Raw genomic sequence first — 14,779 nt, 5'->3', positions numbered from 1 at the left:
TCTGTGTAGTTTTTTGTTTGTGCCTGTAAAAAGAAATGTCTGGATGTGTGTGGCTGCATGCTTCCCACTGCTTGTCTCTGAGTGAATATGACATGTTACGGTTTGGGTTGATTGCTTTATGAGCAAAACAAACACCAGTTTCCACTTAGGTTTCACCCAGTCCATATTGGCTTCAACTTTTGTGCTCTGGCTCCAAAAAAGGACAACATGGAAATACTGAGTATTTTGGAATCAATAGGTTACAATCATGTTCACCTCACCTTCATAACCAATGTTGGACAGGCTGTGCACTTAACAAGATGTGTCCATTGGACCCATGGATGTATTATACAGATGGGATTACCTACACCAATATGGCCACCATTCATTCAAATACAAATTTGTTCACACTTTTTATCTCTTCCTGTTATGTTGCCCATTGGAGATGCACATTAGTGTTTGTCTCCCTTTCACTCAGTCCCACTCCCAACCCTTTTAGGATTCTGTCTTCTACGTCATGCACATGGTGGAAAAAAACAGCAAAATGTGCCGTCAACAATAAAATAGATCTGTATTTTCTAACGGTCTCTGGTTCAGGCCTAAAAAGTGCTTAAAAAATACACTTTTCACTGAACTGTTGGGAGTTTTGGGCAACACTAAGAGAAAAATGGTCAGGATAGTGGGGTCAATAAGTGGAACTTTTTTTGGCTGCCATTATTCCATTATTTCCTCCTCTGTGCCGGGCCACTTAGACCTTTCAGAAAAGTTGGAATGTCCCCCCTCCTTATTCTCCCACTTCCTTCTCCTCTGCTAACAGTTGTGACCTTTCATTTTTATACCGTACCAATAATTGCACTGCCTGAGGTACTGAGCTTTAACGGTCAGAGCTGAGAGAGAATGAAAAGCAAGATGGAATGAGCGAGGGAGACAAGAAATAGCTGTTGCCCACTCTGAGCACACACACCGCTGCTGCTGCCCCCCCCACCCCTCCTCGCTCCTCTCCCCTCATTTTTTCTCATTTGGATTGAAGGCTAATGTTCAGGTGTCACATGCCTCTGCCTCGTGAGCCCCTTGTGAGCTTCCCATTTGCCCCGTAGCAGAAGAAAGACTTCTCATTTTCACCGTGAAAAAAAATAAAAAAATAAAAAAAAAGAGAAGGGTACAAACACACACACACACACACTAAACAAATGAGAAAAAAGGTTAATGTATTCCGCACACCTTATCTACATTGAAAGACGACATGCCATCTCGTCGACAAGGCTCCTCTATATAAGAGTGAACTCCAACAACATCCCCCCCACCCCACTTTACTTTAAATTATGCGCTCTGGGAGAACTAATGCAACGACTGTTTTTCCCTTGCCAGTGGACCAGAGTGAGCCTATTAAAATCGCATTTTCTTTCTCGACAATGTGGTCCTCATTAAGAGCCGATGGCGGCGTTAAATGAACGGGCCCGAGGACAATGGCGAAAAATGAACTCATGGATTTCGATGTGAGTTGATTATGATATCTAAAATGCACCCCCCCCCCTCCCTGAACACACTATGACCGGCTATATCAACAGATGCTGAACGGATTCATCAGCCCCTATCATACTTCAGCTCATTTAATAGAGTGAGAGTTCTCAAAAAAAAATTAAAAATAAAAAATTATTATGAGCCATTCTAGGTCGGGTCACGTTTAACTGGCTGTGCACGATTGCTGACTTGATGGGAGAAATGACGAGCGCATCTTGAAGCAAATGATTACTCATTTCGGAATGTGTGGGTTGCTCACAGAATGCTGTGCCAGGGTCCCTCGCACATCCGCCGGTTGCCAGGTGGTCAACGCAGAGTTTTTAGAATGGCATTGACCTGTGAGACGAAAAAGCTTGGGCTTCTTTGAATTTGTTTGAATGTTACACAATGAGGAAGCGGTAGACTCGAGTTACGCAACTCTAGAGTTCAAACAGGTGCCCACCAATGCCACCCAACTGAAAAGGAGGGCATTTTGTATTTGGATGGGTGTTAATTTCATCCTTTTTTTCCAAATCTGATGAGGCTTTCCTTGGGTATTATAACATTGAAGCGACAACACTGCTGGAATCTGTCAAGGTTTTTCTTAAGCCTTCCACTAGCTAATTTATTAAAAGGGTCGGTAATGAAGGCGTATGGTGATACTACCGGTTCGTACATTATTAATCTCTGCCAGTTAAAATCCTCCTGGCAATTGATGGAGGCCCTTAAGAAGATATATGAGTGACGCATGAACCTGCATTATGTACAGTGCCACCCACCAGGGATGCTCACAAGTCTTGACTCAAGTCAAGACTCCAGTCCCCATCTCTGCCACCCACACAGCTGCTACACAGAACAGGAGTAACTTCCAGTTATCATCTAAGAATATTTTTTTTATTTTTCTTAATGTACACATCACATACATAATGTCAGTCTACCAAACATTTGCTGTGGTGAAATACACTGTGTTTGTTCTGTTTTTAGATACTCGGGTTGTGATGAGCTATGTATGAAAATGTGAAGACATCAAGCATGAAATAAGTGCCCTTCTTTAATTTTTTATAAAAAAAATGTATGCTACTTTCAGTAACCCACATTGACAAACTTTAATTTAAACGTGGTGCAGAATTGTCTTTTTTTTTAATTAATGAAGATACAGGCATGGCTGTTTGAGTGCAGGTTCCTTCGGGGTTTAGACAATTAAAAACAAGCCTGACCACTTATTAGCACACAGTGTTTTCCTCAGAGCTCACTGAACAGTGTTCACGATCCCACAGGAAGGAAATTACCACCCTTGGATGGAAGAGGAAATGGGAAATTAATAACAAAGAATATTATTGCACTCCCCTACTTCCAATAGAAAAATAAAATACACAAGGGGCTTATTTTGTTTATGCGCATTTCATAATAATGAAAGTCGCAAAGACGAAAGGGTGACAAATGCAGGCCTTCCTGTGTATACAGTATGTGAATGTATACAGTATGTGTATGTATACTGTTATCACAATTATGAAGTAAAAAATTATGAAACGCTGTCTGTGAATCTATGTTGGCAGATACATGTTATTATCAATGCCACCAAGGACTCTTGCCTCTCATACTGGCATTTAACCTATTATGTAATTTTAATTTTTTACGATAAACTTTTTAAATGTATTTTAAGTGATGCACAATTGGGTGAACACCTTGACAAATTAGTAATAAAACCATTACTCTCAACACTGTGACCTGTCAACAGGAGTTCTTCCCAATCTGACAAAATACTGTTAAAGCAAAAAAAAATACAATTTTGAGATGAAAACATTTTAAAATCCTTAAATGGCCCCTGCCCAAGACATAAACCTTTTTGAAGCAGTGGCTATGTGGATTTTTACCGACCAAAAATCTCCTCCGGTACAATTGAATGACATGTGTTGACCCAGAGGGAGATTGAAAGGTCGCGAGGTTGTGTCCGTCTAAGAGGAAGCAATTCCTTTATAGCAGCTGTGTGTCAAGTCTAGAACATACTGTCCTTTTTCTCCAGCTGTACAATTCAGATCAGGCATTATTCAAAAGAGGTTCTTTGGGGAGAAATGGGATTAGGCATGCTGTGGATCAGCAACTGGAAAGAAAAAAAACATCCCTGTGCTTTAAATATCCCTTACGAAATAATTGCTATATTTTTAATGGATTATCATCAACGCATGGGTGGATGTTGGAATATTGCCCGTACGTACACCATTATCAATAGCTTCAGTACACATGTCATTTTTCTATGCACTGTCCTACGTCATGAATGCCACGAAGGAAATACAGATAGATTCATTAGGATAAACGATTAACCTAACAAATCGTTTGTTCCATATAGCCATTGATCAGAGTAATTAAACTGTATATCAATGTCCTCCCATTGCAGTTATTCTCTGCAGTAATCAATGCCATGTGATTGTGATCATATGCTAACATTAACTTTATGTACAGCTGGAACATTTGGAACAATTTAAAATGGCATGGTAATGAACTCATTTGTATTTTTTATATTGAAAACACTGAACAGATACGTTTTCAACTGTAAACTTGTTTGTGTAACGAAATCAGTTTATAAGAATAGTCCTAGCATCGAAATGATCTTGAACTGAGAAGAGTTTTTTATTTTTTTTAATAACGTCAGTATCAGAAAATGCCCCTAGAAAATGGAGACTCATTGACGGACGATACATAAGATCCCAATTAGATATGGATGTGTTTCTGCGGCTCGCATTATATGTAGCTTTGGCCATTTTCCTGGATTCTCTCTCCAGTGGCCCTCAGGTCAAAGAAATAAATGTGATACATTGTCATGATGAGAACAGAAAAATGTCAGTCTTGTTAGTATTGCAACGTGACTTGAAATGTAATTCTTGTTTGTGCTACACACACACACACACACATACGCACACACATACACACAAGCACTCCCTCTCTCTCTCACACACACACACACACACACCCACACACACTCACAACTGCACGCACACAGATCTCTCTGACCTATCTCAATATTAAAAAAGAAAATCCCTACTTTTGACATGACTGTGCATACACACGGACACGTTCTGGCATATATCAAAATAGATAGCCAGACAGGCGAAGCGCACACACACACATGAGCGCACATACACCGAGCAGATTAATCTGAGATAAAACGTCCAGCTTTTTGTCAGCTAAGTAAACAGTGGTGACAGCAAAAGGGCAGGGACACACACACAGCAGCACATAACACACACCACAGAGGCTTGTGACAGAGTGCTTGTAATGAAGGGGAATTCATTTGGCATTTGTTTTCTCTTCCAAAAAGAAGACAAGAGCAGGTGAAAGAGAGAGAGAGAGATAGAGAGATGCGTTGAAGGTGAAGAAGGCATCTGGAGACCACAGCCAGCTGGCTGAGCAATGACAGTATGAACACATGTGCTGAGATGAGAGTTTGGAATGAGCTCTAATACATGTCTGGAACACACAGGGCTTGTATGGCTGTATATCGGCATGAGAAATCACACAGATGTCAGTGCCTGATATATTCTTCTGGATAGTGTAACCTCCACCGATGATCAAAGCCACACAAGTTATGGCATCAGCCTCAGCTTTAGTGTGTAAAGTGCTAATAACTTATTATAAATTGGCTTACAAAGATAGTCATCATCATCTTCAACCGCTTATCCGAAATTGGGTCGCGGGGGCAGCAGCTTGAGCAGGGAACCCCAAACTTCCCTTTCCCGGGCCACATCAACCAGCTCTGACTGGGGGATCCCGAGGCGTTCCCAGGCCAGTGTGGAGATATAATCTCTCCACCTAGTCCTGGGTCTTCCCCGAGGCCTCCATCCAGCTGGACACTCCCAGAACACCTCCCTAGCGAGGCGCCCTGGGGGCATCCTTACCAAAGGATACAAAGATAGTGAGCATGGCAAACATTACTATGTTACCATTTTCATTTGATCATGCCAACATTAAAGGGGTAGTAAGCAATTCTGTACAACATAATCTTAACTACGGTGGGCCCCCTTTGTTAACATGACCGCTTACAAAGCCTAGGCTGTGTTTTCAGCGTACACATGTTCACTGATTTTTACAAAAAGTTGTTTTGACAACAATTTTCATCAAAAATTGCTGAACTCTATCTTTAATATTCAGCTTAACCCTTGTGTGGTGTTCGGCTCTATGGGACCCATTTTAATTTATCAAAAGAAAATTATACTATTAATTATAACTTCAAACTGAGACTCATTGGCCTTGGCTCATTTACCGTGAAGAACATTTATCAGAAAAACAGTTGTCAACACACTGTACACCCCCCCCCCCCCCCACCACCCTACACATTTATATTACATACAGGATGTACCAGGGCTAATACAAGTGGGGAAATTGTGGGTTATGGAAGAGAGAGAAGCTTTTAAAGATGATAAAGAGTTAGAGGTGTCAGAATGTGGGGATCACTCACTCTCTCATGATCATTACTCATCATAAACTGTTTATTAGGGGTCGGGTCTCGGGGCTAACAGCTCAAGCAGGGGACCCCAAACTTCTCCTTCCCGGGCGATATTTACCAGCTCTGACTGAGGGATCCTGAGTTGTTCCCAGGCAGGTCAGGGTGGAGATATAATCTCTCCACCTAGTCCTGGGTCTTTCCTGAGGCCTCCTTCCAGCTGGATGTGACAGGAACACCTCCCTAGGGAGGCGCCCAGGGGGCATCCTTACCAGATGCCCGAACCACCTTAACTGGCTCCTTCCTACACATAGGAGTAGCATCTGTACTAACTACTACTACTAAGCTTCTCTCCCTATCTCTCAGGGAGACTCCAGCCACCCTCCTGAGAAAACCCATTTTGGCCACTTGTACCTGTGATCTAGTTCTTTGGGTCATGACCAAGCCTTCATGACCATAGGTGAGAGTAGGAACCAAGATCGATCTGTAGATCGAGAGCTTTGCCTTCCAACTCAGCTCTCTTTATGTCACAACGTCGCGGTAAAGCAAGTGCAATACAGCACCAGCTGCTCTGATTCTCTGGCCAAACTCAGGCTCCATTGTCCCCTCCCTCACAAACGACACCCTGAGGTACTTGAACTCCTTCACTTGGGGTAAGGACTCATTCCCTATCTGGAGTAGACAATCCATCGGTTTCTACTGAGAACCATTGCCTCAGATTTAGAGGTGCTGAAAGCAGTGATGAGATCATAATGCGGATCACATTTCTGAAATTTCAGAGACTGACAGTGACTTTGAAGAAGAGAATGAGATTGAGCATGAGCTAGTTCCATAACAAAGACACAGGACCGTCCTTCAGCAGCCAGCCCTAGGACCAGCCCATTAGTTTTATACTGTAAACTGACCTGAATGGGTTAAATTTCCAATTCATTTCAAATAAATTAAAATCAAAAGTTATGAAAAACATACATACATTTGTTAGATCATACATGTGATCTAACAAATGTAAAGGGCAACTATTAACCTTATATGCTGTTTATCTTTCTTGCAAATAGGTTGAAGTAAACATCTGTCGAGTATTTTAACATAAAATGTTTGATTGTGTTGAGTTAAAAAGCCCTAAAATGCAGTGGGTCCACCAGACCCACGGACACTGGCTGTGTAACAACAATATGAACACCACACAAGGGTTAAATGACATTGTCCAGTACAGATCCACTGACATGGCTGTAGACTCTAAGGTTAAGCCTTGCTCATTTCTCCATGGCATCACAATGTAGCAAGAAGAACTTTAAATTTTCCAAAGCTGCGGCATCAACATTCTCTCATGATGAACAGTATTACAGCTGCCACCTTTCTCATCTTCTTCCTGTGATTCAGCTGACCTGCCATGAATCTAGACATTCACTCCACATTCACACATTCCCATCTTATTAAATCTGTTGTTCATGCACACACACACACACACACACACACACACACACACACACACACACACACACACACACACACACACACACACACACACACACACACACACACACACACACACACACACACACACACACACACACACACACACACACACACACACACACACACACACACACACACACACACACACACACGCAGAGGATCTTTAAGCTTAACGTAAACAGACAGAGTATTATGCTGTTATTTGCCTCCTCATCCTGATAATTGCTGTCTGCACATCAGTGTTCTACCACATCATCACTCATGAATATACTATATACCGATGCCTGAACAGCCGGTAATACAATTAATAAGAAGTTTTTTCAGTGGAAAATACAAAAAAGTTTACTTGGTGTCTGTCAAGCAGCTGGGGCGAGAAAGTTGTTGACACGGGGGGAAACACTTGCCCTTCGAAAACAGCCAGCCTCTTAGATGCTACAAAATGTTCATCTTTGGCAGTCCAAATTGTAGCGATCAAAGCTGTTTTGCAAGGATTTGCCTCTGAAAGAGGTTGTGTCAATGCTTTGCTGACACTGATGCACTTTTCATTGAATGTCATTTGTGCATTTTTTTCTCCTCTCGACTCAATCACTACTTGTTCAGAGGCATATCAGGGGAAAAACAAGTCATTTGCTTACCCTCACCCACCCCAACTGAGCTTAGTAATGATAAATAGTGGAAAGAAACACATAATGAGCACTGCCTTTTATGATTAAAAAATATAAAACAAACTTTAAAGCATCTCAACCCAATTCAACATCTGCGGTTAAGGCCACCTCTTTAAAACAATACAAGAATAAATCTGGTTTTGTAATTTTAGAAATGGCACTAGCATCAAGATGCAAGTGGCTGCCTCTGCAAATGCAGTAAGCAGATGTTTTTCTTCGAGGCAGATACTATCTAATGTTATGAACATGAAAATGACACAGCTAATGACAGGCAGATGTTTAAATCCATGTAGACATACCGCTGCAATATGCATTCATTATATGCAAATTGTTTGGAAGGAGTGTGTGTGTGTGTGTGTGTGTGTGTGTGTGTGTGCGTGTTTTTATATCCCCCTTTCACAACCATCCGTGTCCCTATGTGTGTTTCTGAAATAGATTTTGTTTCAATGAGTATTAAACGTCAGCCAAGTGCCCCCAGAATCACCTTTTGAGTGGATTCAGTATCTGGTTGGGATGGAAGCCACGTATATTGACTGCCACTGAGCCGCCCTGCCTGTGTTGATGCCAAATTCATAGGGCTTAACGCATGGATTAAAACATCTCCAAGGCAAGGCGTCTTCAGCAACTCACAGCACGCAATTAGCCAAGAATAATAATGCCATGTGGCATGTAATTAGCAACAGGGATCAACCGCTCCCCCACTTACTAGAGCGCCTTGACCTCAACAAGAACCAAGAAAGTCAATGTAAAGCCACTACGAGTAACATGGCACGTTGGCGGCCCCTTTGGACAAAAGCGGTAGTATTTTTACGACACCCGCTGTCGCAAAGCTGTTTTCTAGCTCGTGCCAGGCGTGTGAGTGTGAACTTAGAAGGGCGCAATATAGTGCATGTCCGTGTGTTGAAAGTGTGAGGAGTCTTTTCGGCTCCGTGAGAGTGGTTTTGACACTGCATCAACTAATGCCAGTCAGTGCTACACACACCTGATTGCAATGAGTTGATGCAGCAGCGTCACCTAACTACTCTCTCTCACGGAGCTGAAAGATTACGTGTCCTCACACAAAGCGAATGAACGAGAGACGGCAGTTAGTATGGATCACGATGAGGTAATGTGTTTGTGTTGTTGATGTAAATAATGACTATTTCAGATAATGGTTATCTGATGATGGTGAAGCAAAGCAAACTTTGTGTTAGTACCAACCGCTCATTCATTTAGGAGTAAACACTGCAGTCTAGTTTCGCTCTCGTGAAATTGTATACACGTTGCTTGGCAACGCCCTCGTCCCGCCCGTAGCCTATATCACTCTCCCTTTTAGCTTTTCTTCATTGCGTTCTCTTTTTTTTCTTTGATGGTTCAGCCCCGTTATCAGTCATTATGACGACAAATAACTGTCTCAAACAAGGCTCCCGCTCCCCTTCCCTCACCTGGAGGGATAGGCTTCTCAAATCGCGTTGCAGCGCCACACTGAAATCTGCGACCAATACGGATATGTGACCATAGAGCCTGCACGAGCGAACCGAAAATTGGACTGGGTGTGCGACCAGACCAAAAGCAGTAATAAAAACTATATAAAAACGTCTTTCTTTGCACTGATGGTCTCGTTTGCTGTTAAAGGTAATTTATGATTATCAGAGGAAACATGAGGCTGTTTAAAAGATATTTAAATGTTACTCGTAGCCGCTTTAAGACCAAAAAAAGGGCAGCAGTGTCACCAAAAAAGCTGTGTAATTTTTTTTCAAGGCCGTCTTACCTCAAAAGGCTACAGTCAACTTAGGGGTCAAGAAACAATCATAGCTGCCATTTCACTAGCTAATCATATGTTTATGTTGAGAGGAATTTGTCTAATGAAGCGGTTTTAATTGCGCCTTCCCCTTATTGTTTTTGCTCTCCAGTAACAATCCACTTTGGTTAATCCTAAAGAACCATGGCCACATTTCCCCTGACAGAATGCAGCTGTTGCTACATACGCTTGGTTTCACATTAACCTCTCGCGCCCCGGCCCTCGTAGCTACCGCCTGTGTTCTCAAAGCTTTTCCACATTTTTGAGTGTGCATTACCATTATAGTAAATCATGTTTATACCTTGTCGAACTTTCACCCCAGCAAATGGGAGGGGGAAAAAAAAGCTATTCTGTATACAATCTCACAGATCCAATCCTACACACACACACACACACACACACACACACACACACACACACACACACACAGCCGTTACCCCCCTCAACTTCTCGTATAGTGTCAAATGTGAACTGCTCTCAGTAACATTACGCCATGATGATGTTGGATGCTGGCAGCAGTGTCACAAAGTGTAACACTGGCGTCTTCCCCGTGAGACACATACCATGAAAAGAAGATGAGAAAGTTAGCTGTCACAACCTCGCAGTCAAAAGAATGAATCTAGTCAAGTAAATGACAGTCTCAACTATTGTGTCTGGGTGGATCATCGGCCTCCTTCGGATTCTCTGAAGTCTCTCACTTGGGAGTGCCTGTTTAGATGCTCAGACTAGAATGAACCTGCATGGTGGTTTCAGCTAACCACTGCTAGATCATATCACTATTCTTGTGCCATGTTTAATAGGCGTGGGAGTGATAAAGGCCACACTATCTGTTCTCCCAAAAAGTCTCAATTTTAATTACTACCTGCTTTGAGCCAAATAAACTGAGTCAACAAGAGACACACACCCACATGTGTTTTCCCACGAAACAGTTCAAGTTATGACTATTATTCAGCTATTCATTCATTGCCAGAAAACGTCTTGGCAACTGTACTATATCATGTACGCAATGAATCCCGTTTTTAAATATCTGTAATAATTTCAATATATTTTTAATAACTTTGGCCACCTTAACTGTTGGTTGATCCAAACCAGCATTGTGAAGACCTTTCTCACCGTTTACAACAACCATTTAGCAGCACCAGTGAAACTGGTCACAACACATGATCATTATTCACAATGAACATGGGCACTAAAGACACAGGATTTCAGCCGCCATAAAAACGTAGAAGATCTTTTCGCCTAAGTGTGTGTGTGTGTGTGTGCATGTGCGTGTGCGTGTGCGCACGTAACCCTGGGTCTGTTGAAAGTGGTTGTGTGTGTGTGTGTGTGTGCGCGCGCGTAACCCTGGGTCTGTTGAAAGTGGTTGTGGTGTTTCTGGCTGTAATAGCCATATGATAGGATAGGAATCAAGTAAGTTAGAAAGCATGTTTTTATGTATTTAAAACTTTATGAAAAGGTTTGAAGTCAACATCATCATCAAAATTCGATAGACAAACAAGAGAGAGATAGAGTTTGACTGCACATAAAGGGTTGTGAGGTCCTGCTCTTTTTCCTTATCCACATTTCTTCTCTGAAGTCCCGCCAAGCCCGCTGTCATTTCTTTGGCTCAAAGCAGGTAGAAAGTCAACAGAACTCAATAAAACATGTCACGGCGACAAAATACCTTGAGGAGATTTTTTTGGATGACTCATCCGAGGTAAGGATTACACAATGAGCCACACCATCTATTTTTCTCTATATAAAGGCAGCTGACTCTTGGTAGGTACATCAGAATTCAGCACATCAGTTGACTTCTTCCTGCCTAGCATTCACCCTGAAAGCAGACACGTAAGTGTTCAAGAATCTTTTAATCTATCGACTTTTTTAAATCAGACCCTAATCCATTATAATCTTTGTTAATAGTGTAAACGGGGGCAGTATGCGTGCACATGTAACATATTTATTTCTGATGTCATTATGGTGATCCATTTTAGACAAGTTATATTTTAATTAGCTGAAAAGTCAAACTTCTAACTTTGTGATATTCTGTTTACTCGTGATACTTTCTTGTTTGCAGTAAACCACAATGGCCGACTACATCACCGACATTAAAGTGTCCCTCAATGCAATTGAGGAGCAACAGCTCCAAACACAAGGTTTCTTCACAATTGATGAGAATCTGAACAAGTGGGCAGGAGGAGACCGCATCTTTCTTTGGTACAAGAAAGAAAGTAACTCCGCACCGATCACCAGACTTCAAGTGTCTTTCAACAACAAGATGGCCGAGGGGCTGTCAGATGCAGGGTACATAAAAATCACCAAAGACCTCAATGCTGGAGCAGGATTAATATCCAGACCAATGTATCTGTGGTACTTCAAAGGGCACGGACAGTACCATACTCCCATAGAGGAGATTGCTGTCACTACAAAGTCCAAGAATGAAGCCCAGAAGTTTGGGAATGGCTGGGAGAGACTTGCTTGTGATCTGAACCGCGAAGTTGGAGGGGCATGGATCCACATCTGGATGAGGAGAACCCAGCAAACATACATCTGTGACGTCGATGCCACGGATTCCTTCGGTGTGGACAAAGACAACTTCCAGAATGGCTACATACGTGTGGATGAAGATACTAACAGGGGTCTAAATGGGTCCTTCGTCTTCCTCTGGTATCGTCAGACCACCGACCCCGAGCGTGCACTCACTGATCTACAAATCTCCACCAATAACCACGAGAGAGAGAACTTTGAGCAGCGAGGCTACACACCAGTGAATGTGAACCTCAATGATGAAACCGGAGCTGGCCAGGTGTACATGTGGTACAAGAAATCCATGGGCGACAATCCCATTATGGGCATGACCGTGCTGGTCAAAGACAGAGCTATCCCAGATTATGAGAAGAATGGCATCATTGTCATTCATAAAAATCTCAACGCCGGTAACCTCAACACCATGTACCTGTGTGTTAAAAAGTGAGAGCCAGAGAAAGCCTTCTCCATGCCCAACACACTCAGTTCCTCCCAAAAAAAGTTGAATCGTTTTGGTGAACACTTCTTTTAACCTTTTTTTCTATTTTACTACAGTATATAAAAAATGTGATTCATTACTTAACAGTTTTACTACTGGTAATGTCAGAAAGTATCAATGGTGTATGGGTTATTTGTTAAACTTGTTCAAATCAAATTAATCAAACTATTTTATATGGCTGTTTTTCATGAAGTTCAAGCTCTGTACCTCTTTATTCTGCACATTTCCTGCTTACAAATACATCAAAAAAGACAAAGTTGCATGTCAAGTGTGTTTGCTTTATTATCTTATTCCCATCGGGGTTGTAGCCAGTCACATTAAGGTGGGCTGTGTGACTAAATTGAATTAATAAAAAAGTGCTACTTTAACTCTACTGCAGCTTTGTTCCTCCCTCTGCTGAATTTAGACTCACTATTTACTCTAACTTAATGTCCCACCCACAACTATCTGATTGGCTAGACGCCCACAACACTTATCTGATTGGCTAGACGTTATGAGTAATGGCCAATCAAGACTGAAGCCTTGGTGCAGCTGACATGCAGACGCCTCCAGCAGGAGTGTCAGGTGTCAGTTGGCAGCACTGAGTTTACAGGATTGGGTAGCAGGTTTTTACAAATTTAAAAACAATACAGTACTCCACAGTGGAGTTGCAAAAACACCATAATCTACTCTGAATTACAGTAAACACGATAGAAAGAGCGCTTTCATTGCATTCTACATTGAACCATATTCTCCTGAGATCCATCAATGATGGACTCACTCTATAATGTAATACAATGATTACACTGTAAATATGTTCCCGGCTTCATCATTAGTTTACTGAAGCAAAATATAATACATTGAAACATGTTGTGCTCAGCATTTTGTTATACTATAAACCAGTTATTATATTATGAGTTTCATATATACCCTTGTAAAAGCTTTAATTGAAGGTATGTCACGTCCTAACTGCAATGCATTGTGGTCAATGAAGTCTCATCTCACTGTGTTCAGTTCAGAACCACTGATTCATAAAATGTTTGTACGTGATATAGTGTGTCTGAAGCATTTGTATTTATTTTACATCCTTACGATGGTCATTCTGGCTTGATTGCACATGTGCATACCAATAACATAATTCAACTTTTATACCTTTCTACCCCCACTCAACCACAAAGAGTATAAAGGAACTAGAAAATCCCGCAAATATTTCAAAAGTAAAGGCCTCCTGGCGTAGACCGCCAGCCCAGCATCTGCGCCCCCCCCCCCCCCCCCCCACCCATCGCAATGAATTGAGGGACTGCACTTTTACTGATTTTTGAATTTATGCACTCAATGTTAAAGACCCCCCCAATCCCACTCTTAGATTTAACATAATAACAAAGTAGTTTTGCCATATATAAACTGACGACACAAGCTCAAGTAAGGGCAATGCAGTTGTATAGTTGAAATCACATTCTTATCTCCTTTTTATTTATTTATCTTTTGGATAAAATGTCATAGTCGTGCTGGAAACTAACTTTAAAAACTACTTGCTGATCATAATCCTCACCCTCTTTGTTTGAGAGACTGAATGTTCCCCCATATTTGAGTTTGGCCTTTCAAAATAGACAACTTGGCTGTGGTTGGGCATAGATAAAAAAGAAAGAGAGCAGAGACAAGTAATATGAAGAAAAACAGCAGGGTTTTTGAGAAAGTTGAGTTTTCAAAGGTCATGGCGAAGCATCAAAAGTTGTTCAAAAAGTTGTTACCTAGGCGTACACACAAACACAATACTGAATATGTCTTGGCTAATCAACCGATAAATTGTCGTACAGATGGGATTAGGCCCATAGCCTTATAGACAAACATGTTTTTCTTTATATTGAGTATATGAGCTTGGAGCGGAACAGGGATCATCCGACTGGCTTTTTAATTGAAAATCCAGGTGCCCGCCATTGCACTGCACACTGGCAGGA

General features: G+C 41.7%; 1 protein-coding gene across 1 annotated transcript; it reads left to right on the top strand.

Annotated features, from left to right (window-relative positions):
• Positions 1 to 11,590: 11,590 nt before the first annotated feature.
• Positions 11,591 to 13,210, top strand: LOC307250330 (uncharacterized protein). Its single transcript, XM_080027378.1, has 2 exons — positions 11,591 to 11,665; positions 11,895 to 13,210. The coding sequence occupies exon 2, from the start codon at positions 11,904 to 11,906 to the stop codon at positions 12,789 to 12,791; it is 888 nt and encodes a 295-aa protein (XP_079883504.1). The 5' UTR covers positions 11,591 to 11,665; positions 11,895 to 11,903; the 3' UTR covers positions 12,792 to 13,210.
• The last annotated feature ends 1,569 nt before the right edge of the window (positions 13,211 to 14,779 follow it).

This window comes from Ammodytes marinus (genome assembly GCF_949987685.1).
Source record: "Ammodytes marinus genome assembly, chromosome: 5".
In the NCBI taxonomy this organism is placed as follows: Eukaryota; Metazoa; Chordata; class Actinopteri; order Uranoscopiformes; family Ammodytidae; genus Ammodytes; species Ammodytes marinus.
The sequence above is the reverse complement of the archived record's forward strand: the minus strand, read 5'-3'. Positions and strand labels throughout refer to the sequence as shown.